Source organism: Tigriopus californicus, chromosome 1 (genome assembly GCF_007210705.1).
Source record: "Tigriopus californicus strain San Diego chromosome 1, Tcal_SD_v2.1, whole genome shotgun sequence".
NCBI classification, from domain to species: Eukaryota; Metazoa; Arthropoda; class Copepoda; order Harpacticoida; family Harpacticidae; genus Tigriopus; species Tigriopus californicus.
The window spans coordinates 7,812,288-7,839,472 of NC_081440.1; the positions used below are offsets into that span (position 1 = coordinate 7,812,288).

A 27,185-nucleotide genomic window follows, 5' to 3' on the forward strand; every position below is an offset into this window, starting at 1 on the left:
GAAAAGGGTCATCAAATTCGGCACCAATCCAAGACAATAAAAAAGCCAATTATAGGAATAACGAGGTAAATTGATTTGAAAGGTCAATAATTTCCTTTGTGAAGTCAGTCTACGAAGCGATGCTTAGAAGCTTAAAAAAAGGCATTTGAGAATCCCATCATTTTGTTAATGGAGGACGTGTGGCGTAGTGCTCACCTTTTGTGACAACTGAATCCCTTCGGAGTATTGGCGGTCATGCACCATTGTCCGGCTCCCGGTCTAATGCCATCAACGACGGGAGCTGACAAAAGATCTGTTCAATCTGACCCACCCACTCTACTGCAATAACCAAGATTTTCATCATTTACCTCTACCCACCTGTTTATGTACTATCTGCAATTTCCCTCTTCACTTTTTTCATGCGCACTGAACCAATCCTAGTCAAACTTACTGTGACATCACTCTCTAGTCAGCTATTTTATTGCTTTTACCGTTTTGACGTTTTGTTATTTATAATTTTTTTAGATAAATTCAACAATGTTTGTTAAATGCTTATAAACTACATTTATATTTAATTTTACACCATGACATGACTAAGAGTCACAAAAAAGATTTAAAAAAATTCCCAGACAGAAGTCGTGGAGGAGAATCGGGGATAATGAGTATCTCTCCCTCTTGAGAGTAATTCACGCCAACCACAACGTCACAAGTCTTTTGCAGGAAATGGAAGTAATATTTTTGAAAAAGCAAGCAAGTTTTTTCGGTCTTCTTGAATAATGTCACGCTACAGTAAGGCTGTAAATTGGCCAACGATTGACGGAAAGTCAAAAATATGTGCTATCGTCAATGGCAAGTATCCATCCACTTCTACCTAGTCAAGGACATTACAGCAAGGAAACTCTTGAAATCTAGTGAATGGGATGTTGGTATTACTTTGTGCACCTGGAATAATGCCTGACTTTTATGTAAAGTTCCTAACAAGCAGAAATTTAACTCTACTCAAAGAAAACTCATCCATTTTCCTCCAATGGCTGATATTTGTTTTGCCAAATAAATGAATTAAAATAAAATTAGCAATTGTCCATCCCAGATATCAAAAAAGATCAATATTCATGTATATGTACTTTCTTGCCTATTTCGTACATTTCTTTTGCTATTTGTCAGTTTTAGTTCCTCATGAACTGATAAATTAATTCTTGTTTCTGATCTTCTTTCTTTAACTGTTTTTGAGCAATTTTGCCTGTTATTTTACTGATTTGAGAGACTTTCAAATCGATTTTGATTGCTTTGCTGTTTATGGCTATTTCATTTATTCTATTGATTTATTAAAATAAACGTAGAAATATTTGGAATATGAACCGAGCTGTATATCAAGGAAATCAATATTTACTGAAAAAAAACACCACTTAAATATACTATTTAGCATGGCCAATCTTGTTTTATTGATACTAGAGCTATTGTCTTAATCCAACACAATGGCCTAACTTGGCGGGCCAAGAAAAGCCGTGTCGTTTCCTCTCTGAAGAGTCCCTGACCTAGTACACAACAACGCCTTTGGAAAATATGAAAAGTGTAACAAATTTTCAGAAAAAGGTCATTTTGAATGGTTGAACTTATGCATCGACAGGTTTCCTTGAAAAAGGAGTCTCTTTGAGTGTTTTCTGGGATCCATTTACTGCACGGATTTTCGACCTTTCGATAAATTTCCGATTGATTTATGTCGGGTGAGGCAATTTCTTTATTACTTCTTAATACAAGTCAACAGAACAGAACAGGGTGATCTGGAAATTAAATCATAACAGCGGCAATAGTATAGACCAATAAAACTGACGCAGATTTCTAGGGTTTATGGTGTTTTGAGTCAACGAGATGTTTTCAGAGTATTACCCTCTCATTGCCTCGTTTTCCACTAGCAAGTGATGGTCGTGATGTTTGTAAGACAGAAAAACAGAAACGGTCTATCAACGGGAAAATCGACATTAAGAGTAGGAGAGAGTAGTTGTGATGTTGCGCGGGAAAAAAACATTCATTGCCTACGGTCGTTATCAATTGCTTTGTTTGATCCCTTGAATGAGAGATGACTCCTGTGGTCACACGTGGTAAGCTGAATTTGATCAAGATGAGGAGGGGGCAAATTCGCAGACTCTCGACAACAAATCGGGAAGGAAACAGAAGAATTGCTTGCGGAATTGGTCGTTAAATATGCAATGAAAGTCATGATAGTAAATGACAGGAATAACAGCACGTAAACATTGGGCCAAATCCACGCTTTTTTGTTCTTGCGCCTTGAAATACTCACAATTGAAACAAAGCAACAACCCTATCTAGTTCAGCGATAGAAGATGTTGTTATATGGTTGTAGTAGTAGTAGTAGTAGTAGTAGTAGTAGTGGTAGTAGTAGTTGTTGTTATTATCATGATGATAGTAGTGGTTGAGGGGGAGGAAGAGGTGGTGGTGGTAATGGTAATGGTAGTTTTCATGATAGTAATGGTAGAAGAAGTAGTAGTCGCTGTTTTAGTTGTATTACGATGGGGGAAGTAATAGTAATAAAAGTATAAGTCTTGAAACAATACATCAAGCGCGCTCAAAAAGTTGTGCGAGTTGTGGCACCCAAATGTACGAAGTCTTGCGATGAATCCTATATTTGAAAGAAAAGAATGATAAATTTCGGGCCAATTGGTGTTGAGGGACCAATCAAACTTATTCGTCACAATCCAAGCGATTATGTGAGTGGGCCAATACATTTTTTTGTCCTGTTTGTTTGTCCATGAACATTCAAAAATCAGTTTGTCAGGGAATCTCTCTTTTCTTGGGGATAGATAGTCATCTGGTTGGGGCGCTGAAGTGCATTTAAACCCAATCAAGAAATGACACAAGGGAGTTTGTTCTTGCGAACCTTCATGACCAGTAAGTCCTAAGTGTGCGCAGTGAAAATCGCAAAAAGCCGTCAAGGGGACCGTTCGTTATTTCCTTGGTTTCTTTTTGCGCATTTGTTTGTAAAAGACTGTACAATTTGTTGTCGCTCCTTTTAGGGGGAACAACTTTTGCTCGCAGTCGCTTCGAATTAGAACCACTCCGCATCAGCGCGCTTGTAATATTGAGAGATCTTCAAGCAGGATTGGAATTGACAAGGAGATCCTTAATTTTTGTTTCTTCTCTCTTCACTATTGTATCCCATATCGGTCAAATTGAGCTTTTGCTTCGCTAGCGGCCAATCCGGAGTGCATGTGCTCAGCCGCAGCGGCCGCGTGAAGACCAAATCCATGCATCCCCATGGATTGAAGGTGGGCGTGGTGTTGATACGCTAAAGCGGGATGCATCTGATGCATGGGCATTGCGTTCATACTGGCCATCTTATGTTCCTTCTTCCATTTCATCCGGCGATTTTGAAACCAAATTTTGATTTGCCTCTCCGTCAAACACAGGGCATGAGCGATTTCAATTCGTCTCCGTCGAGTTAAATAGCGATTGAAATGAAATTCCTTCTCCAATTCGAGGGTTTGGTACCGGGTGTAGGAAGTTCTCTGGCGTTTGGTTTCCCCGTTCTGATTCACAGCATCTGAAAACAAAGACATCATGAGACATGATTATTGAGCTCGAAAAAGACCTATTCATTGAAAGCCTCTACAAATACGAATGTCTAAGACTAAGCCCATTTCCTCTGTGTGTAGAATTGAATTGCCCAATAAGAAAGAGGTTTAAAAAGTTCCATATTCAACCAACATTCAAACTAACGCCAATCGACAACTTTTGGCTGGAAAGAAATCTACTACTACTCAATAACATGTTGGTTGGGTGCTTTATTTATAATATAATATATGCTCGACGTTGATCAAAATTCAAAATTATTTAGTCCATAACACATCAAAATCTAAATTTGGAAGGTTATCGTGGTTCCGTTTATTCATAAGGACAACTCTATACGCATTAGCTTGGTTGGTGAATGTGTGTGTTTTGGCGAGCAAATACGTGCAACCATAGTTGTAATGTTAATTTAGCAACTGTCTTTTGAATGTGACCTTCTTTTGTGTCGCTCAATATGCTTCAAACATTATTTCTTTTGAAATTCGATAGTGTTCAATTAACCATGAAGGCAGGAAAGGTGAAGATGTTTCTGACAACAAATTTGTAGAAATAAAGAAGTGAAATTTCTTTTCCTGGACAGACCTGTTTTGATATCATGTGTTAGGATCGAGGAAAGCCATCCTTTATATATACATGATTTAAAGGAGAAAAGTGTTTTGGATCACATGTGCTTTCATTCGTGCTGAAGTACTGCGCTTGAGCTAATTTCAAAGTTGCATTAAAGTTTTCTCCTAAAGTACCAAGGCCAATTGTGGGATAGCTAAACAATTGAAGCCTGAATGACTTATTGAATGCTTAAAGAAGATTAATTGGCTGTTCGCAAACTAATAGAAACTGGAAAAATTTCAGACAGAGAAAGTATTGATTTAACCCTCCAGGTATTCAGTATTTTTCGTTTCTCACATTCAATTAGTGCACATTGCTTTCGTTTCACCTTTAAGACACATATACCAAAACCACCAATCCCGATTGAAACTTCGTCCACATGTTTTGCTTGAGTTTATAGTGACTGGAATTGTATGGAATGCCATTACTGGCAAAAACTTAAAATGCAAAAAGGGGATCTCCAAGTGCAATTTCAAATTTATCCTCTTCTTTATTTCTATTTGTGGAATTTCAAATTATGATAAGCGATATAATAGATTTTATACTTTTGTAAACGAAAAAATTTCATAAGGCAGTTATAATTCAAAAAAATGTCTGCACCTTCTTTGCTTTGTTTCGATCGGATACAATAAGTTGCATTCTGTGCCTACGCTGGATAAGATCTCACCAAAAATTGGGAGGCAAGCAGGAAAGAATGAAGGAAGTTACGAGATGGGTAGATAAAGGGCGCTACAAGTACAAAACTTGAAGGGTATTTGTGAGTAGTCCGAAACTTGGTCCAAACCCTCCAAATATATTATAGCGTTTGTTGGTCTCTCTTGGTGTCTGAAAACTCCAAACCGAGCAAGTGATTATTATAGCAACACGAAATATTCTGATTATGAAATTTCCAGAGTAAATACGTTTTGCCCCATTCATCTTGCTTGAGTTTGAATTTTGTTTCGTTATACACAATGTCTTGAAATCATAATCGATTTAGCGTGTGCCTAATACTGTCAAATAGTTTTGAAAAACGATTTCGGAATGAAATTCAAAATGCAACAGCTTACAAGTAACCAAATCATCAATAAACACTAGAAAATGAGGCATTTTATTCTTTTCATAAATTAGTCCAACAAAAAATGTCTGTCTCAATCCCCACTTGGGCTTACTTAAAGTGAAAACACAATGAAGTGACGAACTCCTAAAAGTGAATTTCGATTTAGGACCTTTTCACTCTGAATATTTTGGCAAGAAAGTCACGATTCGTCATTGACCTTCCCTAGCTTCATGATTTTCTTCAAGCGTGTTTGTCAAAGGAGCTGTGATTTACGACCTGGATGTTGCCCACCCTCCCGTTTCGATGGCCAACAGACGAGGCACCGAAATCACTGGGCCAAACAAAAAAGCAACGGTATGATGGACACAGCTCCAATTTCAATACCTTGAAATGTTCGTATTCACAAGAAAACATGAACTAATAGCTGTGCATAAAGTAATAAAATTCAACTGTACCTAAACATCAACATATTTGTCTACGTAAACGGAAGATTCCTATCGGTGTAAAAACGGCCATGCACGGTAATTTATACTTTGTTTAGTCATCCAATTCGCCTACTCCACACTCTATTTGTTTCTCTTGATTGCTCCTCAAATCGAGGATTTGTGGGAAGATTTGGACATGATATCTCAAATTTTTTAATGATGAACGAACACCGCACCATATCCTATTAAATGACGCTATTTTTCCCTGTTATGAAAATTGATTGTAATTTCGCTAATTTAAGTGGCAAGTTGAATCTGGAATCTCAAAATGAATCTGATATAGTAAAAAAAAAAGTGGTTAGAATGTTAGTCTTAGAAAACATGTCTACCGTAAAACCCTACGTATGAATCTGCTAACCGATTTGAAATGAAATTTCGTCCCATCTCCAGGTAAAACAAATGAATTGACATAACGCCCACTAAAGATATATTGTGACTTTTGCCGAAAGTACACACATTAATCTTAGTAAGAAGCAGACTTAGTGGCATCTCAGCTCATTATATATTTTTTGTTTTCGATCATCAATCGACCAAAATACGCCACCATCGTTAAACATAGTGTCATTTCGAGGGCCAAGGTCAATGGAGCGTACAGCAGAAGAGCTTGAAATTCAGCAAAGAAGACTTGCCCGGGCAAATCATGAATTTATATGGTCTGATATTCCCGTTATTACAAGAATATCTTTCTTCTAAACTTCCACGAAATTAGAGTTCCAACAGCCCTTTATTGATTCTCCATTCGGCTTCATAACAAATGCTAATTCGGTGTCGATATATATTGTTTTTGTTTGCTTTTGTTTTTTTTTGTCTTTTTCTTACACCTAGATGTAATATAATCCCCCCCCATGGACATTCATTAGCATTGAATTTCAAAAAAATTAGAATTTTTTTTTGGGAGATTAGGAAACCTCGAGGAACAATTCAGGCCTAGAACAAATACTTTTTGAAGAATTGAAGAAGGTTATGGAAAAAATAGAATGTTAAGAAAGAGTTTTAAAAGCTCAGGAAGAAAAATGAACATATGCAAAATGATGTTTTCATCTAGTTTAAAAATGCGTAGGTATTGTTTATGTAATAAAGAGACTCAAAATGTTTTATGCAATACTGTGAAAAAAATGGTGATTAATGTGAATTGACATGATATAACCCTGGTCACATCTTTTTACTATTTATCTCGTTTATATTGGTCCCTAGGATTATCAAAAAATATGTGAATTTCTAAGCTAGAATGTAACTGATACTAGGCCATATCTTTGGGGCTGAAACAAGCTCAGTAGATTCCACTAGGCTGCAGAAATTTCCTTCAAGTTGTAGTGACGTTTCGACGAAGTTGCGACCCCAAACAAATAAGTCTCGGAACTGTAACGTAACCGAGGTTCCGTGACAGAATTTCCGATTTCCTGCGCCAGTTTCGAACAAGTCAGAGACCCCTCTATAGGCTTAATTACGGCAAATGTGCGAGACATATTTTACATCAGCTTATAGCTTGATTGGGAGTGAAGAGTCACTTCAACCAATACACTTGAGGCATTTTTAAACATATTTTGAACTGGTTATTGTTGTTCGGTATCAGGGTGTAGGGCCGATCTACTTCCTCAAAGTTACTGGGTTTCAACTAGGGTGACTAGCCCTCTAGTTTCAACCAAAGCAGTCTAACAAGCCATCAACCCACTGGCTCCCTGAATTCGGAACTTTATTTTGAGTATCACGTAACTAAACGTGTTCAAAGTCAATCCCCATCCCACAAACAGTCCAGACATGGTAATTGGGGAAGCCAATTTCTTTAGATTTAGAATATGATTGGAGCTACGGAAAGCTACTAGAGAGCTGTTTTTGTCAAATCTCACCCCCAGGATTTCAGATTGGTGAATTTGATTTCGAGCTCCCAAGAGCATGAAAGAGGGTTGGTGTCTGTAAAATGCTTCATTTCGAGCACTTTAAATGTAAAAGTAAAAGAGTTACTTTGTTTTCTTTTACATTTCTCCACAATAAAAAACGTTAGGCAGATTTGCCAACTCTAATTCGTTGGTGAATCAAATATTATATGAATATAAAATCAAGGAAAATAAATACCTTGATGGTGTCTTTTCAACGGAAATGGGATCCCCAGCAGTTAAAGACGGAAAAATTAAGATAAATACCTTCTTCTGTCTTGAAGTGTTGGGGGATCTCATTCCCAGTACTGGTAAGGAAGTCCGCAAAAAAATAGAAAAAAAGTCAAAAGGCCACTTTTTCCTTAAGTGAAAAGACATGTAGATGTGTAGAGTCAGGAAAACCATTTTGTTGCCCCTTCATGTTTTGATCAACACAGCCCCTTTTTAAACAATTCTTTCCGTCATATTTTTTTAAAGAGGGCTATTGCTTGTATCTGCCACTATTGACACATTAGGTGTTATCCCTTACGATATTTATTACACCTACCTGACTACCTTGATTAATTGCAATAGGAATCTATCTCAGTACAAATGTAATTAAATACAACTACTGTAATGCAATTACGCGAAGGTAATTTTGTTACAAGTACGTCACAGGTCAGTTCACTTGATATGGATAGTCACCTCAATTAAGAATATGAATATTTTGATGCTGATGAACAATTGCATGAGAATACTTGTTGCAATCGTTTTCCCAAAATGTTCTGTTGTAACCAAGGTATGCAGAAAATAAAGAGAAGCACGGCAGTGCATGGGTGTTGCAAAAGTAATTACATGCTCTGAATTGTTTAAATGTACATTGATGTAATAAATCGAAAGGTTATTCTTGGTACACAAAAGAGGTCACCATTACTTATTAGCACTATAAGCTTTGAATTGATCTTCTTTCGGACCAGTTATCTTAAAAGACTAATGGTCAAAAATAATGTCTAATGGAATTGGTCACCAGGCCATAACTTTTGCTCATCACTCTCTGAAGACTCAAAAATGTTTTGAATGAATTCGAATAAGGTTTTAGGACGTTTGTGAGGAGCATGGCCATGCGTCATAATTTTTGCATCTTTGAATGCTTATAACTTTGATGGTTCAAAGGTTTCCAATTGTCATAAATTCGGAACCTCTTGAAAAGCACCTTGAAATGGTATGGTTCAAAATTCATCCGTTTATGCAATCAAATTTGGTTTTGTCGATGTCTAGAGGGATTTAAAGGTGTTACGGACAGAAATGCGAAACTAAATAGCAATTACGTTTATCATTCTGCTTGCAACATCTACTTTTTATCAAATAACTTTGGGTGGTCCACTTCTTTTAAAACACCCCATAGAAACGAGCAATTAGTTGATTATTAAAAGCTGTCACGTCAAAAAGAGGAGAAATCATGTGGTAAAACACGTACCATGCACTTCAAAAATTGGCTTATCACTCTTGAATTGGTCACTTTTTAGAATTTTGAGTTATGTTAGTAGACCAAAAATCTTAACATCAAAAAAATCTTGGAAGCTGAGCTTCTCTCCTGCATGCCTGCAGGGATAGTGTAATTCAAGCCTCATCATTAAGGTTTCTTCATTTTGCCAGTGAATGCATAAATATAAGAAATCATTGATGCTAACAAATGAAAAAGCACACATTTTATTCAAATCTGTCAAAGCCATTATTTATGCATTCAGACAATAAAACTCATTTTTCGAATGTACTGAAAAAGTGAACCAATATAATTTTTGTCTGAATTTTTGTCTGGCCAAAGTTTTCATAATTTTAATCACATCTTAAAATTTCAATATTCTTTCTATTTCTTTAGTTAAGAATTGTGAAGTTGCCTTTTTTGGATCATTATACCTTACCAAACTATATAAAAACAAGGTTTTTGCTCTGCTAAATGTAGATGTAGTTACAATTTATTTCCTACATTGACTATTCATGCTTTGGCTAGAAGCACAAGAATGAGCTCTGAGACGTCTGATTTAACAAGGTATTATTTAATGAAAAAAATATTGCTGATGCATTCTAAGACAGTAAATACATCAATAACTATTCTGAAAGAACTTCAAATCCAATAAGGCTAAAATTACAACACTTTTTACATCCAAATGTGAATAAACAGGGAGCTATATATTGCATACTGGTAGCATGCCAGCAACTTTTCAAGATCAGTTTTTTCCATTAAAGTTTGCCTAAAAAAAGTCAAAGGTAAGTTTAGTAAAAGTGTTGTTTTTAAAGCTAGCCACCAAAAATGCACCAATACTGTGCTTTTCCTCATACCACTGTGTTGGAAATTATTTCAAAAGTGTTGCCGTGTTATCAACAATACACTACATATACAACATCCTATTTCATTCTTACTCACATGTCATAATTGATTGGAATTTTACCCATAGAGGATTTGAAAGGTCGCCCTGAAGAGCTGTGTCAAAATACGTAAGCAATGAATTGTCCATTTGATAATACCTTAATAAAATCTGGCATCTTAGAGCGTATTCTCTCGTTTCTATGTTTGTTTGTCCGAACCTCAACAAAGCAGAGGGCGGTACCTCTGCTCAATGAAAAGGACAATTGCAAGTATTGTTAGTGCAAAAGGCATCAAATTTGTGGCCTGCTATGGGAGGACTGATGATCAAATCTACACAATCATTCCGTTCTTAAACCAACAATCTTCGAGATTAATGTTATTGCTCGAATAATTACATCATTTGGCAAAAGCTTCCCAAGACAACAGCGCAGAAAATGAAAGTCATAAAAAGACCCGTGAAATTCTCCTTCCTCCTTTATTGCCACCCATTATATTTTGTTGTTATGCCACTTAACCGATGAACTAAAAAGGCTTGGTATTTTGAATTCAGTTCTGCTAATCATATATCTAGCTGAAACCAAATAAGCCGTGCGAAAATGACGTGAATTGCTCATTGTGGTTGGATTGTTAACCAGTGCATATTTCTTTAAATTTAATGCCACTTGAAAACCCAAGCAATTACTTCGGTTTTCATTCTTGCTATTTTCGAGATTAGTCGTAGTTTGGTTGTTTGCCACATTAGTTAGAAACCAGGTTCGCATAACTCATTGCCAATCAATCAATTGATTATAAATCTATCTGCGTAACTGATGTCAGGATTGTTTCCGGGTAAACATGAGGGCTGCAAGGGGAATTCAAACTTGTCAAACCGTCAGCGAAAGAACGGATCAATCAAAGTTTTATTCTAAATTTCTGTAGTGCACCTTTTAGGGGGTAGCAAACGAAGAAAACAATGATCCCTCTTGGTACCGCCCTAAAACGTCTTTCTACATACCGTGCATAAAACATATTTGTAAACGTTAAGAGTTCGAGCCGAATGAGGAGGAAATGGGGGGAAAGAAATTTTAGAGAAGCACCTTTAAACGAACTGATCTCATCGTCATCGCAATTAAAGTAACTAGCCTAGTGGGCTGGTCTTGGAGGAGACAATGATCTACATTAGGGCATCAAACCAAGATTTGAAAAAGGCGAACGTCCTCAAAGTCACCACCTGACTTAATGTACAAAAACAAGTTCTTTCATTCCTTTTCAAGTAAAGGCCTTGTGGCGCAGAATTGTTGTACAGACATGACAATATACTTCATATTTAGAGACTTGTGTTCACAATGCTTAATGATGATCGAACTTTAATGAAAAAATTCAATGGTTATGCTAATGACATACAAGCAAAGCTGATTTGTTGTCAAATCGAATTCATCAGCATTGCTTCGGCATTTTTGTTCCTGAGCATTCGTTTTAATGGATCCACATAGAGTGCACTGAAACTCATACTCTTACTTTGGTTGTTCCTGGGCAGCTCGAAAACACATCCTTAGGTGAATGTCACTGAGCGCCTAAGTCACAACATACTTAAACATGCCTCAATGATGTTTCAAGACTTCAAAAAGACCTCAAGCCAAGCTCCGATAAGATTCCAATACCCAATGGTGATCGATAAACATAGCCAGGGAAAAAAGTTTCTTTGCAAAGCTTCCTCTCTCTGCTTTTGATTTTACTATATAGCTTTTGTACTTTGGGGTCAATCAGACAAATCACATCTTTTTAATGACAGATCATTGGCCAGCATTCATAAAAAACTCATTAATGGATATTTCAATGGGATTTGTAACTGCAATATCTCACTTGCGCTAAAATGTATTCAATTACGATTGCGATGAAGATTAGTTTAAATGCTATCATTGATATCAATTATCATGCACATGATAAAGGCCTAATTGCAAACTTGCAGAGGTTTGTGTCCTGATTGTCATCGAAACAAATCTCAAGTTTGAAGCCTCTCACGTCACTACATTGATGGAATTAATGGATAAATCGGTTACGTAAGGTGATAACTCGTTTCCCTTACTAATACGGTACATGGTCACTTGACCAAGATAAAGAGAAACAAGTTTCAGGCTTGCAACAAATAAATCCCTCCAAGATCATGCAAAAAAGTTATCTTAATTCAACAATAATACACGAAACATCAATCCTTTACATCATTCTGGATTTTATCTCCCTTTAGTATCTGGCTCTAAGATAAAATTCTAAAATATTAGAGTACTTGAACGATTGTTTGGGTGGGTTTCGATCAGTGAATATGGATTCATCACAAAAACAGCGTTATAGCATAGTTGAAACATTGACCTATGTGCGATATTATTACATTAGCAAACTGTCTGCCACAATGACGTTTTTCCAATTTCAGAAGCAATATTTAAAAAAAGTGGGAAGGATAATCCACAGGGTTCAGCGTCTTGGACAATTGCGTAAATGGGCAGGTCCATGGACCTATAAGCCAAAGCATACCGCAGAAGGTCAACACGAGGGGAAAATTGCTAAAAGCTGCTTGAGAAAGGCCAATCCTCGAATAATGCTCAGTTATTACCAAAGCAAAGAACAGATTTCTCCATTTTCAATATTATGCCTTTTTCTCCAAAAATTAATCTTAATTTTCAAAAGTTGAAAAACATAACACGAGCATTATGAAGAACTCTTAACTCAAAACAAAACTAGGATCTGATTAAAGAATATCACATCTCTGGAGCCAAAGGCCTAAACTGACCCTTTTAGCAAGCTTGAAAAAAGCGACCAGTTAACATAGAGTAGGCCCTAAAATCTCAAGCCAGCTTAGACAATGCAAGGATCTAGTTTTGGGTATTTTCTTGACCTCCCTTTTCTCATTCGTGGCATCCTTTTGGTACATAGTGGCCCGTTTCAAATTGTTACCCCCTCTCAAACGCACGGGGAAATAAAGACTTTATTTATGTCCCTAAACATTTGAGGGAAAACGAACATTAATTCAAAGTCTCAAGTCAACTTGGCATCAACTCTGGATAAACATTAATGGTCGATTTTGATTTGACATTCATCTGTGTGTACATTGAAGAAGCTTGTCAGATAATAAAAAGAAGTAAAGTGATTTCTGTCATAGCAAACGTTTGTCAACAAATTCAGTGTTAATCAAAACTAGCTCCACCAAACTTTAATCATAAAACCGTGTCTATGGGTGTAAACAAATATCATTTAGTACTAAGGTTGAGTTGAGATGTTGCAATGCTATTGAGCGCTTTAAAGTTGCAATTAGAAACTTGATTTTTCTGACATGAAAAATAGACCTTGACAAGTCTCGCAACAAAAACCAGGGTAAGTGCAAATTGACACATATCAACTTTTATTTTCAGGGAAAATTGCTTGCCAAAAAAGTAAGATTATGTCCTGTTCAACTTAAAATTAAATGCTTTTGGCTATTTGAAAAATGTAAAGATCATGAGCTTATGGAAGACATTGAAATACGTGGAAACATTTTGCGACAAGTTTGAAGCTCCAATTCGTCCAAAATTGCTTCATGCAAATTTAATTTCAGATGTTATCAACACCCAAAATATCTTCAAATTCGGTTAAGACAACTTGTTATCTTCGTAAAAGAAATGATTTTTTTTACCATATTTTAGTGAACTTATAACCAATCTCAGAAAAGTTGAAATTTCCAACAATCCACTCGAAAAGAGTTTAAACAAAGAACTCCTTAGGATTCAAATTAGAACAAGACGTTGACCATTTTTCTTTGAACTTTTAACTGAATAGTTAGTTTGAACGTATCTGCTGGTGTGAGCTGGTTCATCATCTTGCTAAGGGATCCATCAAAGGACGCAATCCTCAGCCTTGAAGGCTACCTTTTTTAGCGCTTGAGACACTCTTATTCTGAAATGATGTGTATTGTTTGCCCATAAGTTCCCTCGAGACTACGGCTTGTTTTTTTAACAGAAGTGGTTGCTGCTAGTGGCTACTTTATCCAGAGTTCATCAGAATACTTTTGGTAGTTTTAAATTGAGGAAGCTTCTGCTTGATTTTAGCGGTTGGGAAGTTTTGGCGGACCCTGTAATTGACCAAGACGTTGATAAATTGGAAGGAGACAGCTTCCTGGGTTAAAAGAGAAATGTAGAAAGCTGAATAACTATTAGTGACTTCTTATCTTCATCACTTAATAGCTAAGAAGTTCTAAAGAGTTGTTAAGTCCAACAAGTGCATGCAGTATAATGATATTTTTGTTGCTTTTGATTTAGGCTCAGAAAAACAACTGACTTGGCCTTAATCCTCTTTCCGTTCAAACTTGCGCAAGCCTATAAGTTCTAATAAAAAAGTCATTCATTGCTAAAGCAAAGTATATTAACAGATTGAGATTTCATTCGAGCCGATTATTTCATCACCAGAATGAGAAATGAGCATGAGGTTATGAACCTTATAATGGCAAATATGCTCCTCACAAAAAGGCAGAATTCTGCTGATATCTTCCGCAGGATTATCGAACGAAATATTTGATTATCATCAACTCATTATGCTCTTTAAACACATACTAGGGCCCACAAAAAGGTAAATTGTTCCCTTTAAGGGGGTTATCCATGGACCCATCAGAGTGAAATAGCGTACTGAGTGGCGCCATCGTGCTTTTCAGTTATTCAGATTTGTTCGGAAGTAACTCTGGAGCGGACATGGCGTTGCAATGAATTTGTTCATGAAATATGTAGGACACTATCATATGGAAGTTAGAACTTTCCCCTCCACTACAGAGGAATGTTTTAATCCAAAGTTGCCATATCATGTTGCAATTCCATCCGGAAAATGTCAGGCCAAAAACAGTATTACTGAGAAATATTTCATGTAAACGCGCTTTATTGATGGCTCTTTGGTCCCCATGCTGAGATCAAATGTCGTGTGGTCAAAGATGATTCAGAGAAAACAAGAATGGTCAGCTTTTAGTTTTTTAAAAGAAATTGCATGTAGCATTGCATCTGGCCGTCTTTCAACTACTTTTGATTTTTTTATTTCTTGTTGACTGCCTTCTAAGGCAATATTGCGCAATTTAAAAGTGAGCCTTTACCTATGCAATATAAGCTGATACTTGTTTGGGATTAATTGAGTTGAAAGTTGAGGAAAATATGACTAACGACTAGACTTGTTAAAAAAGTCCATCAATTCAAAAATATCCTAACCAGAGGCAAAAAAATTGCCGCCATATATTTTCCGACCTATAAAATTGGGCAGTGCAAGAAGTGCGAATTTACTTTTGGGTTTTGAAAAAAAAATCTACTCTGCATAAACAATCATAGCAATGAGCTGGAATTTACTTTACAATAAAATGTTTTCCTTTGTTATTATGAGAAAAAAATATTTCTTTTTTTCGCCTAAAACGGGACGATTTGTCAAATATTCCATACTCTGATATTCTGAAAAATATCAATCCGCTCCCTTTAAATAACCATGTAGCTTTCAAATCAAGAGAGAGAGACTTTTTTGCGGCATTACGTTTTGGATTTTGCCAGGGACTCACGGCTTAGAAGCCGAGGAGCCGACCGACCCTTTTCAAGAATCTGGCGGGAGCCAACCCCTCAGGAAATAGCCGGCCTTGCAAGAAGCGGCTCCTTAGTGGTGGTCTTTTGACGTTTATGTTACCTCACATGGCGTTTCCAATATTTTTTCAGGCATGTCAAATTCTCTTCATGCCAAACACAATCGATTGCTATCACCGTTTGTTGCAAAATCAAGGGTTTTTTCATTTGCTTGGATTGTGTATTTATCAAGATCAAAGCAATGGCTGTTTAAAGGTTTGTTTGAGGGCTTAATAGCAAACTGAGAACGGCAAAATATGTATCCGATTTGTGCTGTTTAGTCAAAGGGACACATTTTGGAGCGTTATAGTCACGATGAAAGAGACATGGAAGTCGGTAACATAGGTGTCGATCCAGCTCTTTTACCAACGGAAAACCAAGTTACATAGGCTAAGAAAGAGGCCGCTCAGTAACGACTAAACTTAGATTACGCCAATCTTAAACAAAATTTGAAAGAAACTTTTCATGATTAATCATTAATGGGTTGCAAAAAACACATTTGGACAACCCACTCACTCAGGTCAAATATCCCAAGCCAAGGACGTCGTCATCACTGTATCAATGTGGTAACCGGGGAAAATCAGCAAATTTTACCTCAATTAATCAAACGCTTTCTCCTTCAACTTGGATTGGGTCTTTTGGACTGGATTTTCCCAATTTGAGCTCAATCAAATGTCACTTGTCAGACGTAAGCTACATCTAAACCTCAGCCCAACGAAGGCACTAAACGATTGAGCTAGCACCATGCCGTTGGTAAGATCTTAACAACGTAGGACAAGCTAGTTCACCTTTTGCCCTCGTTGAGCTGAGTCAAAGTAGAATGGCACATGTCAGATATTATTTGGCCGTCAGAGGTCGCGTGGGTGGAAAGTACCCAGAAACCCAGGACGACCCAATGATCTGCTCTAGAAAATCCCAGACTCGGGAATTGTTAGAGTAACAGTTCTAGCTTGAGGTAAAAGAAGCTAGATTGCCAATTTCAACACCCTGGGCATTAAACAGGCTACAACAGGCGCAAAAAGGTAACCTGTTTAGAAATTGCGTTCCTAGAACTTCACAAATCAACCTAAAGAAACCGTTAGGAAATTGCTTATTGTTATTGTTTTTATTGGTATTGCTATTGTTAAGTTAGTGATGCCTATATGAAACTTTCCATCAAAATCAGGTCCAGATGGTCTTGGAGGTGGTCTTCAATACATGAGAAAAGCTTAGCTTAGGTGCTTGGGTAAGGCGTTTTGCTCTAGCCGTAAGTGCATTTCTACGCCGTGCAGCTTTGCACTTTGTTGGCACTAGGGACTCTAGTTGGGGCATCTCTCTAGCTCACCCTTGTGTCAAACCTCAGAACGTGATCTCGACGTCTGCCATTGGACCCTTTGTTATAGGGGATATCAAGTAAAGGAAATTGAAGGAAAAATGTGGTCCGGCACCCTTATTTTGGGCATTATGGGAGAGAGAACAAAGACAAACATTAAAGTCAAGTTGCCCCATTCGCCCATTGAATTTTCAATAATCGAATGATTTAGAGCAAGTTGTGGTACAAAACCCTACTAAATGAGTATGTTTGGTGTTAATCAGCTAACGCACAACCAAATTGGCTCAATACCACACTGCTAATTGCCTAGACAAGCATGTAAAATGGAATAAATGTCAAAATCCAATGCATGCACAGTGCGGTTTGGCTGAGCATGTTGTCTTTGGTTTTACGCCATGGAATAACGTCAGTTGTCCATGAACGCGTTTACTTGACTAGACCGCGGACTTCTAAAGATATAGACTGCAAACGGAAGCAAAAATATCCTTTCTCCTAAACCGCTCATCTTATTCCAAATAAGTACTTCATACGACCACAAGGTCTTGTTGAATAGATGAACTCAGCCAAGTTTGAGCCCAAACTTATGCATAGGGAACTCAGGAGACATCTTCAAAGTTATGTAGTAAGCACCACATAAGATTTGAATTTTCGGACTGCTCTTGGTCAGCTACATAAGCTTTTGACGACATGACTTTGAAACGATCGACTTTGCATGTAAATGATATAAAATTGACCTACCGTTAATCAAAGAGATCTACGTATCTTATTTTATAACTTTAATTCGAAGGGTGGCTCAGAGTGGCTGACCAAGAGCAGGCCGATTTGCCGGGAAGCTCGCTCGCAGTCCATATTTCTAGAAGTCCGTGACTAGACCTATTGCCATTGGACGATTTGTTGTTAAGCAGTTGTTGGGATGCTTTTCGGCACGAGTCGGAAACTGTGCAAAAAATATTGCGCAACCTTGCCAAACAGAGTGAGAGGTAGAATGTTGATCAGAAATCCGAAAAACCTAACCGGTTTTCTTCCCAATGCCCCGGTTCAGCTCTGTCGCACATCCGACCCATCAAATTTCTGCAAATTTGGCTCGATGTGAAAACACTATTTTGTCGGAGTCCAAGTGATAAATGATATTAATAGCGCTCGTCACCTATTGAGACAGGACAGCTTTCAAATTTTAGTTATTTTGTTTTGTAAGTTTCCAATGGTAAGGCAAGCCCTTTTGGTTGCTGATACCCTAGCCGTGCCGTCTATGAGCCTCGATTAAGCTTTTCCCGAGAGGCGCACATGGTTATGTTTTTTCAGGAGGCAATGTCAAATCCCGTGTCAGATTGGTGCTCCGATTGAGAGTGTGAATCTAATGTCTTAAAATTTCCTTGAGAAGGGACTAAGCGCCATACAGTAGAATTGACCCAAGGGCATCTCAAGGGCAAGTAGTTTGTGCTAAATTGCGGTTATTTTACGGCTGTAAGTTTTCCCCCTGTTGCAACACAGAAATAAGAAACCGCCATTATTTTCTAGTTCCTACATATGTTAGAACAATCTTTTGGAAATGACCTAATGTGTAATGACCTCCAAACCAAAGACTGCTTGGCGTGCTGAGGGCACAAGACTCTCATCCGTGTTGCGCCATCTGTTAACCCTAAACAACAGTTAGACACCAAGCTTCATAGTTGCTGTTGACAGGTGAGATAACCGTTTTGCTTGTTGAAGCTTATCTAAATGATATTTAGCGAATAAATAAGATTATCTTTGCAGTTAAAGGCATCTATGAATCTAGATGTCAAGTTTTCGATTCACACCTATACGAACGCTCCAGGTCATAAGTGTATCTAGTCTGCTACGCCTTATATACCTATAATATATGTCCCCACCCTTAAATTAACTCTGAAGAAGGAGGCGTCAGCCAAATAGACCCCCTCAAGCGATTTCTCTTGACTATTAGCATCCGAGTCCAAATCATTATTCATTTAAGTACTTGGGGAAACTTTTTTTTGATTTGGGTTTTCACGGACTTTTCAACCGCTACAAGGAATGTAATCCCCAGTACTATTAAAATGAAAGGTTATAATTCTTCTACTTATTACCTTTCAATCTTAATATGATATTTGGTCCACCAACGAATTTGAGTTGGCAGACCGAGCTAGTCCTTGAATGTAGAGTTGATCTGGAACGCTACTTAAATATCTAAAATCCATATTATAAAACCCCTAAAATGAAACCATTGTCAAGGCAATCCTATGTTAGCTCCTAAAGGAACAAACACCCACCTAGAATTCTCGCGCTCTCAGCTGAATTCCAGCAATAGCATTTTTTGACCGCCTTTTCCCGTTTTGAGACTTCATTTGAGCGCGAGACGGTCAAGCTAACAGCCTTGGGTTGTCAGGAAAAGAAAACTCTTTGCCCTTGAATTGCGATCAAAAAATCCTTCCTCTTTCATGATATTGGTAAAATTTAAGGTAATTGTGGCAGAATTATTCCTAAATTAAAATATTGCCCCAGGTTTTGTGACTGGAATTTGTACTTTAACTGCATTTTTTGGTCTGTTTTTGCTTCTTTATCATGAAGACCGTTGAAAGATCTTAACATTATTTGAAAGGAATTTCGCCTATATCTAGGGTATTTTGAATTTACTATCTGAGGGCAATATTATAAAGCTCTGCCTTTTGGTCGCAATAGACACCCCGTGCAGAGTGTTGTATGAACAAACAGCTGACGGAAAGTGTTTGCATCTCCTGAACCATTCACTTAATCCAAAACAATTAGAAACCTCTTACAAACAATTAACTAACCAAATTAAGTCGGAAATCTGGTTCAGGGAACTCTGGAGATGCAGTCATATTATGATGCAATGTCTACAGAAATTAGATCAGTCACAGAAGCTGTTAAGAATTCAATTTCGGAACCAAACATTTTCCAAGTGATGAAATGAATAAATGATGTAAGAAATGACTAAGCCTTGAGTGCAACGGTTTATAGTTTTATCAATACATTTTAAAAAGAGACTTAGAGCTGCTCAACTCAAATAAAGCGCGTCAGAGTCTTAGTAAAGTGCATCGGTGAGTGTATGAAAAGTGACTACTTCACTTCATATGAATGAAAACAACAAAAGCAAACTCTTGTGCCCGCTAAGTTACATGAAAAAGGGCTAGATTTGCAAAGTAGATTAGGGTTCAAAGCTTCCACGACTAATGTTAGGATTTTTCTCTAAAATCTTGCTTGGAAGAAAGCAAGTTAAATTGAAAAGAGGTTTACAGAGATTGAGAAGTCCGTCACCAGCACCTCCACTCTGGGAACTCTGTGCCATTGTGAGCCCGGTCAAAAATTACAAAAAACGTCTTTTAGGAAGGGGAAATGGTTCATTATGTAGACATAAACCACTAAGATATGTGGGCCAATGTAAATATGACAAGGACACAAAGATAGGCAGAGAGGAAACCTTAATGTGGTTTCAGAAGGCTCTAAAATTTTGTTTTAAAGGTAGGTCACCAGGTTCTCACTTCTCCCTTTCCACTGATGACAAGTCAATTCAAGCTGCCCAAAAGAAGGATTGTCATTGCAAGTTGGCACATATTGAAAATCTTCAATGAAGCTTAAATGAGATAGTATTGTCACACTATATTAGTGTTTAAGCTAGCCTGGAAGGAAATCTTTGGAAAACATTGGTTCATCAGTTTTTTACGTCGAGTAGAGATTATAGAAGTTTGACAATTGCTACTTGGTTTTAAGGATGTGCTGAATATTTGAATAGACGAGAGTAAAAAACGGTGGATGCTTTATGTGCAGATTTCTATTTGACGCGAAAGTTAGGTAAAAGCTTTAGGCTAAAGATAATCCCAAAACACGTCCTATGAAGCAACAACTTGCTTATCAGTTAACTTAGGACTTGCAACCTCTCTATTTATCTTTTTAATTCAAATTTTCGATTTGAATAAACGTATTGCATTATTCCTCAAACTTAACTTGCGTTACATCACCATGGCTACGTGCTTCAAATTTCAGCTCTATTGTTGTCTCAGGCTTCAAAGACAGTTTAAATAACTTACTCAAAAATCAATATTTGCCAAAAAAAAGACTTTAAGACCACTCATGAAAGCTCTAGCCATACGAATGGACTTGTTAAGCTTTATTTGCAAATCTTACAAAATGCCAAATTTAGAAGAGGAGATAATAGATTCATTTAGTATGTTGATAAGAAAAGTATAATTAAGAAACGTAAAAAAAATACCTTGCCAAGAACGACAAGTTCGTTATTACTTTCTTCAAATGTCAAAATTACTCCCTAGTATTATTTTCAGGTATGAAAAACTCAGTGGAGGGAATTAGTTTCCTTTCCAGATATTATTGGTCAATTAAGGAATAATAGTGATCAAGTTTACCTCTGTAATGTTTTGCGTCTGTGGTTTATAAAAAAGGGTATGGTCTCTAAAATGGTTCTAAGAGGCCGTAAGACCAGACCCGTTCAATTAGGTATTTATATGCAAAAGGGAGCCGGCTTTTAAGATATATTGATTGAACAAGGGATATTTTCAAAGGGTATTAAAAAAATCTTTCTGTTAAGTCGGATGCGAGGTACAATGACTTTAGATTTCATTTCTAAGAGAAGAAACGTCGATTTTGATCGATCCCAGGTAGAGCTTCCAGTCACGTTGCCTGAGCTAAACGAAACGCCATGGTCCTGCCATTGAAACGCCATGTTTTCAAACGCCACGGTTTCCTCGTCTCTTTTTGCCTTACTCTGTCAAAACAAGACATGCATCTCCAATATTTGGTTCTTAAATATATCAAATTCGATACATATATGTGTTCTGTCTTGCCTGGCGGCTTGTTTTCTTTATTTCTATCTCTTTTGTCATCGCCAATGCAACATTCTTTGTACTTACGTGAAACATTTTTCACTTTTCTGCGAAGGCGCCAAATTAACGTTTGAGAGCAAAATGTAGTATAGAACGAATGAATCCACAATCCTTAATGCTAACTTTAGACGAATATTTCTTCTTAACCTTTTTGTATGGAAATTTAAGATGTTAAATTATTTACAGCTTTTTGGGAAGTCAAAAAACAGAAATAACGCATGCATTTGATAAGACAGTCCGATGTAAAATGATTCTTTGGATTGGGCAATGCAATGATTAAATCAATTGTTTGTATCTGCCAATCATCGTCATGGCAACCATAATTATGAGTTGATCCATTCTTGATGTCCATAAAAAACCAATGTCAAACAAGAGGATGAGGACGTGATAGATACTTTGACTTTGTTATGATGATGGCTTGTGGTATGGCAATAACTTGAGAGGGAGAAGGAATGCAGAGATAAAAGTCAATAAACTCTAATCTGCTGAACTTGTTCCTTTACTTAAGTTCGATACTTTTATATGACTCAAATTTTCCGACAAAAGATCCGATGGGGCGAAATTGTCAGTACCAGATTTCTACAAGGCCCCACATGTCTCGTCTCTAGCAATCATTTATTGGGCTGACCAGCAATTTTGATAAAAGTTAACGCAGAATTTGTAAATCCTTAAAAATCCGAAACATGTCATCAAAATGTTGTATATTTGACGATAGGGTTTTATTCCCAGGCAGAGTTCCTTTCCCTCTCTCTCTCTCTCTCCCTTCTCCTGTGCCCCAAAAGGCAACAACTTTATTTCCCCCCACGATAACGAATCAAGTTGAATGAGTCAAATAGACTTGAGCGGTTTTTAAGATGGGATATTGCTCTTCAGCCTATCACTCCCTTCACATAAATCAATAATCAGTGCTACAATAATAATCATAACGATCATGTCATTTAATGGAAGGATTGTATTGAATACAAGGGGCTAGACCCTCTGTAATCTCCCCACTTCCTCTTTTGCACCACGAAACACTGGATTTGTCAATATATTGCTCTGACGCCATTCTAATGTCTTTCCTAAACAACTCAACAATCTGTCATTTTGATATTGTTTGACCTAAGCCAACTCAAGTTCATGAAGGCCGTGGAACCTTAACGTCTTCTAACGTATCTAAATCTGTCGATTCTGATAGGATTGTTCTAACTAAACGTACATAAGAAAGCCAATTTTTTCGCTACATATTTAAGATATATAGCTTAGGGATGAAAAACAGATTTATCAATAATACGTGAGTAACCTTGACTCACATGCCAAATAAGCTACTGGTTTCTTTAGGACTCAATGCTATACAGTTGCGATACTTTTTTTTTAGTTTCTCTTGGATTACCAAAAAGGGACATGAAATACTTTGGATAATTTCGACAAGTACTGTCTTTATCAGCTTTTTGTTATTGTTTGGGAATTTTGATTCTTTTTCGGTCCTAAAATTGCAGATACGGTTGTCCCCTATTGTTATTTGAATAGTGAATTTTAATCATTATTTTAGTATTTTTTGCAGAATCTATTTAAATATTTTCACTTTTTTAATGTATTGATTTGTGGGTGGTTTAGTTTCAAAGCATTATTTCAAAGTACACATTTTAGGCTCATCTGGCCAAAATAATCCAAGTTAAAGCAAAATGATTAAAACAGCTCAAAACATGGGAAAAAAGTAAACTGACCCGGATTAGATTTGAAAAAACAAAAAAAAAACAGAAAGGGATGATGAAACACAAGCAAAGATGGTGGCAAACTAACTTTGAAAGGAATTTTTAGTAAAACAAAGCAATAACATTCATAGATAAACGATGATAGATGGAGAGGCAACAAGAATTGACAATTCCAATGAATAAAAATCATCAGTAGAATCAGCCAAACGGTTTGAGACTTCAGGGAATTTATATTGGAATTTGATTCTTCTTTGAACCTCAAAAGGCTTGGGTTATAACATGAAAAAAGATTTAAACATTCTGAAGTTTGTCTCCCCCCGCCCCTAATCTGTATTCGTTGGCGTTTTTTGAGAATATGAAAGAAATTATCAATAAGGCAATCCCTGTGGAGCACTTGTTCCATTATTAGTGTAGCACTATTACATGGTTGCTATTTGTGAAACATACACCATTTTCTGTCTTTACTCCGCTTTCGACGGCACCAAATTTCCAAATTTAAATCCCTATATGAATGCAACCTATTTCAGAAATGTGCTGCCCTGAGACAATGTTGATGCTTGGTGTCAAGTTTGACAGAGGTCTTTGGTTCGATCTCCCCTTTAATCTGTTTCAACAAAACTAGCTGTTTACCACAAACTAAACAATCTGATACAGGAAATTATTTTCCCATCTGAATAAATTCAAATACATGCGATGGCTCAATTCACTCTTGTGGCAAGGATCAAACCTTTTTACTTCATCTCCAAAATTGGAACTAATTCACTCATATTGCAGCTAATTTTACTCATTTTACATTCTTTTCATTACATTCAATGCAATCCCTTGGTATTCAAAACCAATCAAAGTATTAATTTGATAATTGTGTCATTTAGCATTGCACATGTGTTCCTAGTAAAAAAACAAAAGCCGTAAACAACAAATTACAAAAAGATTATTTATAATTTTGTGCAATTGAAAAGCGCACGTTAATACCTATTTCTAATGAGAGGTTCTTTGAATTCGATTTTCGGTTTTAGAGGACGTGCCTTAAACAAACATAAAAAAAGAAAATGACGAGAATTTTGTAACACATCCAAAATAAATATTAAAGATCAATGGACTACATTGAATTGCTTAGGAGCACTTTTTGAAATCGGAGCACCAAAAAGAAGTGTTTGATTGTCACATCATAAAAGTTAAAAATGTACTTTAAAAACCTTCGAAGCATTAAAGGCTAACTTTATTTCACACTAATGCTTTGAATCCTTTGGTATATTGAAGTGATATTGAAGACGTATTCGTTTGACGATTTTTACGTGTCATTGATCTGAAAAGGTGAGCACTGATGCAAATTCGATGGCTCTGAACTCCTATAACTAAGAGGCTCTTAGTTCATATTCTTATATTTTGGTCAATAAGCCCAAAGACCCAACTCGAAAAAAAGGAAAACCTATAACTAAGTTCTACAGGAAAATACGCTTGCGAATTAGATATGAATGTGTTTTGGTTTCCTTTTGTCAAAAATAGTTCCGGTGTACGATTTAGATTTGGTTTGGACGATGTCAGATTTGAATCATATCAGTAGTGCAAATATATATCTTAACAATTGCATACCTATAAGTTGAGGCCTGACGACAGGTTTTCATAAGCATTGAGTGACCAATTCAGCTGACGAAAACGTCACAATATCAAACTTGATGTACTAAAGAAATCAAAGGTTCCATCACAACAATAAATATGTATTAAGAAAAAATGCAGCCTGTTACTCGAAAGCAAGGCCAGCTCGTTTAGATATTGCTCTTAAACAAGGCCTATGATGCTAAAGCGTTTTGCCCGTGAATTTTGGTTTAATCAGTTGAACCAAAACGTGGTTATAACAGCCTGTCATATAAAGATAGCATGTGAATCAGTAGATAGATTCACGTGGTACTTACTTTGACCAAGATGCACCCTTTTCATCCAAGGATAGATATGTGGGGGGCCATTTGGGCTTGATTTCGAGTCACTGGAATTTGAACTGTTGGATTTATTTGAACTGGTTGTATTATTGCCAGTGGCTGTTGAGCTTCGGTGATCTATGGAATCATTTTGACTTTTAGTGGCCGAGCCAGGGGAGGATGCGGTTAAAGCTGGAGATAATGGAGGTTGGCTTTCCGGAGTCTTTGGGCCTAAGGACTGACAAGAGGGTTGGGGCGTTTCACTATCTGAGGCACGACTCAGGTCTTGGGGTGATCCTAAATTTGTTCCACTATCGGCCGAGCCGTTGAGACCGGGCGTTGCCGCACTGGGATGGTATTTACAACTTGAATTCACAATCAGGTTGCTACTTGAAGGACTTTGGTTTGCACTATTGCCTCTTTGGCCTGTTGACGCATAGTCACCACGTACATGAGATTGACCAATATTGCTCGAATTTGATCCATTTGAGGTTGGTCCACCCACATTCCCCACACGCCCATTCCCTGAGGCCCTACCCCCTCCCCCTATGCCAGCGCCACTCCCACCCGAGATGCTCGTGTTACCGTCCACCCCACCCTCGCCACTGACAGCAACGCCTCCTCCCGGAACACTGTTGGCTCCAGCACTCCCCACCGAACCCCCAGAGCCCATCATCAGGGTATACTGTCCATATTGTTGGGCATGAGCAGCCGCAGTTATGTTGGGGGAGTAACAATTCGGATAGCTCATGCCATAATAGTCTTGGCTTGACTGTGACACGGCATTTTGACCAGCTTGTTGATCGGCATAGCACTGGGCTAAGCTATTGACAAACTGGTACGAACTCATTCTATTCAATTGTTTCCACCAATCACTAGTTCATTTCTGACATGTAGTGCGGATTTCGTGACACAGACAATCACCGTTCGATAACGATGCCTTGGTTGACAACTGCACTGTGAGTGGTAGTAGTATAAGTAGTAGGAGCACCTGATAATTGTGGGCATATGACCGGACACAACAACGACAATTGCAAGCAGCTAGGACGAAAATGATTCAAGAAAGTCATTCCTTTTCTTTCTATCATGTTTCTCACTTTCCCATGAACCCTTCCGCTGGTATTGACAATCTGAGAATCCGTTCGTCAGTTGATTCCTCAAGCGGATCTTAAATCGGCGACGTCACTCATTTTTTGAGGATTCAGAACAAGAGAACGAACTTCTGCGACTCACTCGTCCCTCAGAAATTACTAGGTAGTTTGCGGAGCGATTGCTCTATAAGCAGGTCTTACATCCCATTGGCTGTGACAGCGGCAGTGGGGCTCAACAACGGGCTCAACACCGGCTCACTGCTGCCACCAGGAGGGGGAGGGAAGGAACCAAGTACCCAACGAACTAGCAAGACAGGCAGGGAACGAGTGAGGGAGTCGCCGAGAGAGGCAGCCAGACAGCGAGCCTCCGAGGCACTCAACGAGGGCGAGAGAGCGTCGTCGTCTGTCTGCCGCTCAAGAGGAAAACATGCTGTTCCTCGATCCCCATGCAGCTCTCGCCATACCAACCAGCTATTCCTCGTGATAGTAGCATAGTAGCAACAGGACGGCCAGTAGTCTAGCAGTCCAGAAGTCCAGAAGTCCAGCAGTCCAGCAGTCCAGCAGTCATCCATGGTCCGTCGGGCCTAATGACGATCAAATCAACATCGGCCGGCATCGGACTAGTAGTAGCACCACTGCTAGAAGACCTAGATGTAGTAGCAGAGTTAAAAAAAAAAACAAGGCAAGTCAAGCCACTTTGTGCGTGCAGTAGTTGAAAAACATTACCCGACGGAGCAGCCCAGGTCATGCAGGCTTATGAATGCTCGTTCGTTCGTTCGGTTAGGCCATTGATTTGATCTAGTAATCATTAGAACG

General features: G+C 37.8%; 1 protein-coding gene across 1 annotated transcript; it reads right to left on the reverse strand.

Moving 5' to 3' along the window:
• Positions 1 to 1,678: 1,678 nt before the first annotated feature.
• Positions 1,679 to 26,701, reverse strand: LOC131879410 (homeobox protein Hox-B5-like). The gene is made up of 2 exons (XM_059225726.1): positions 25,276 to 26,701; positions 1,679 to 3,538 (listed from the first exon to the last, which is right to left on the reverse strand). Exons 1-2 carry the CDS (start codon positions 26,126 to 26,128, stop codon positions 3,144 to 3,146), a joined length of 1,248 nt encoding a protein of 415 aa, XP_059081709.1. The 5' UTR covers positions 26,129 to 26,701; the 3' UTR covers positions 1,679 to 3,143.
• Positions 26,702 to 27,185: the final 484 nt, after the last annotated feature.

What these genes read in the sequence shown, in the direction of transcription:
- LOC131879410 (XM_059225726.1), bottom strand. Translation starts at nt 26,128, where the DNA reads ATGAGTTCGTACCAGTTTGTCAATAGCTTAGCCCAGTGCTATGCCGAT. An exon ending in AAGGGTGCATCTTGGTCAAA is followed by an intron (nt 3,539 to 25,275) that starts GTAAGTACCACG and finishes CTTTGTTTTCAG; the next exon opens with ATGCTGTGAATCAGAACGGG.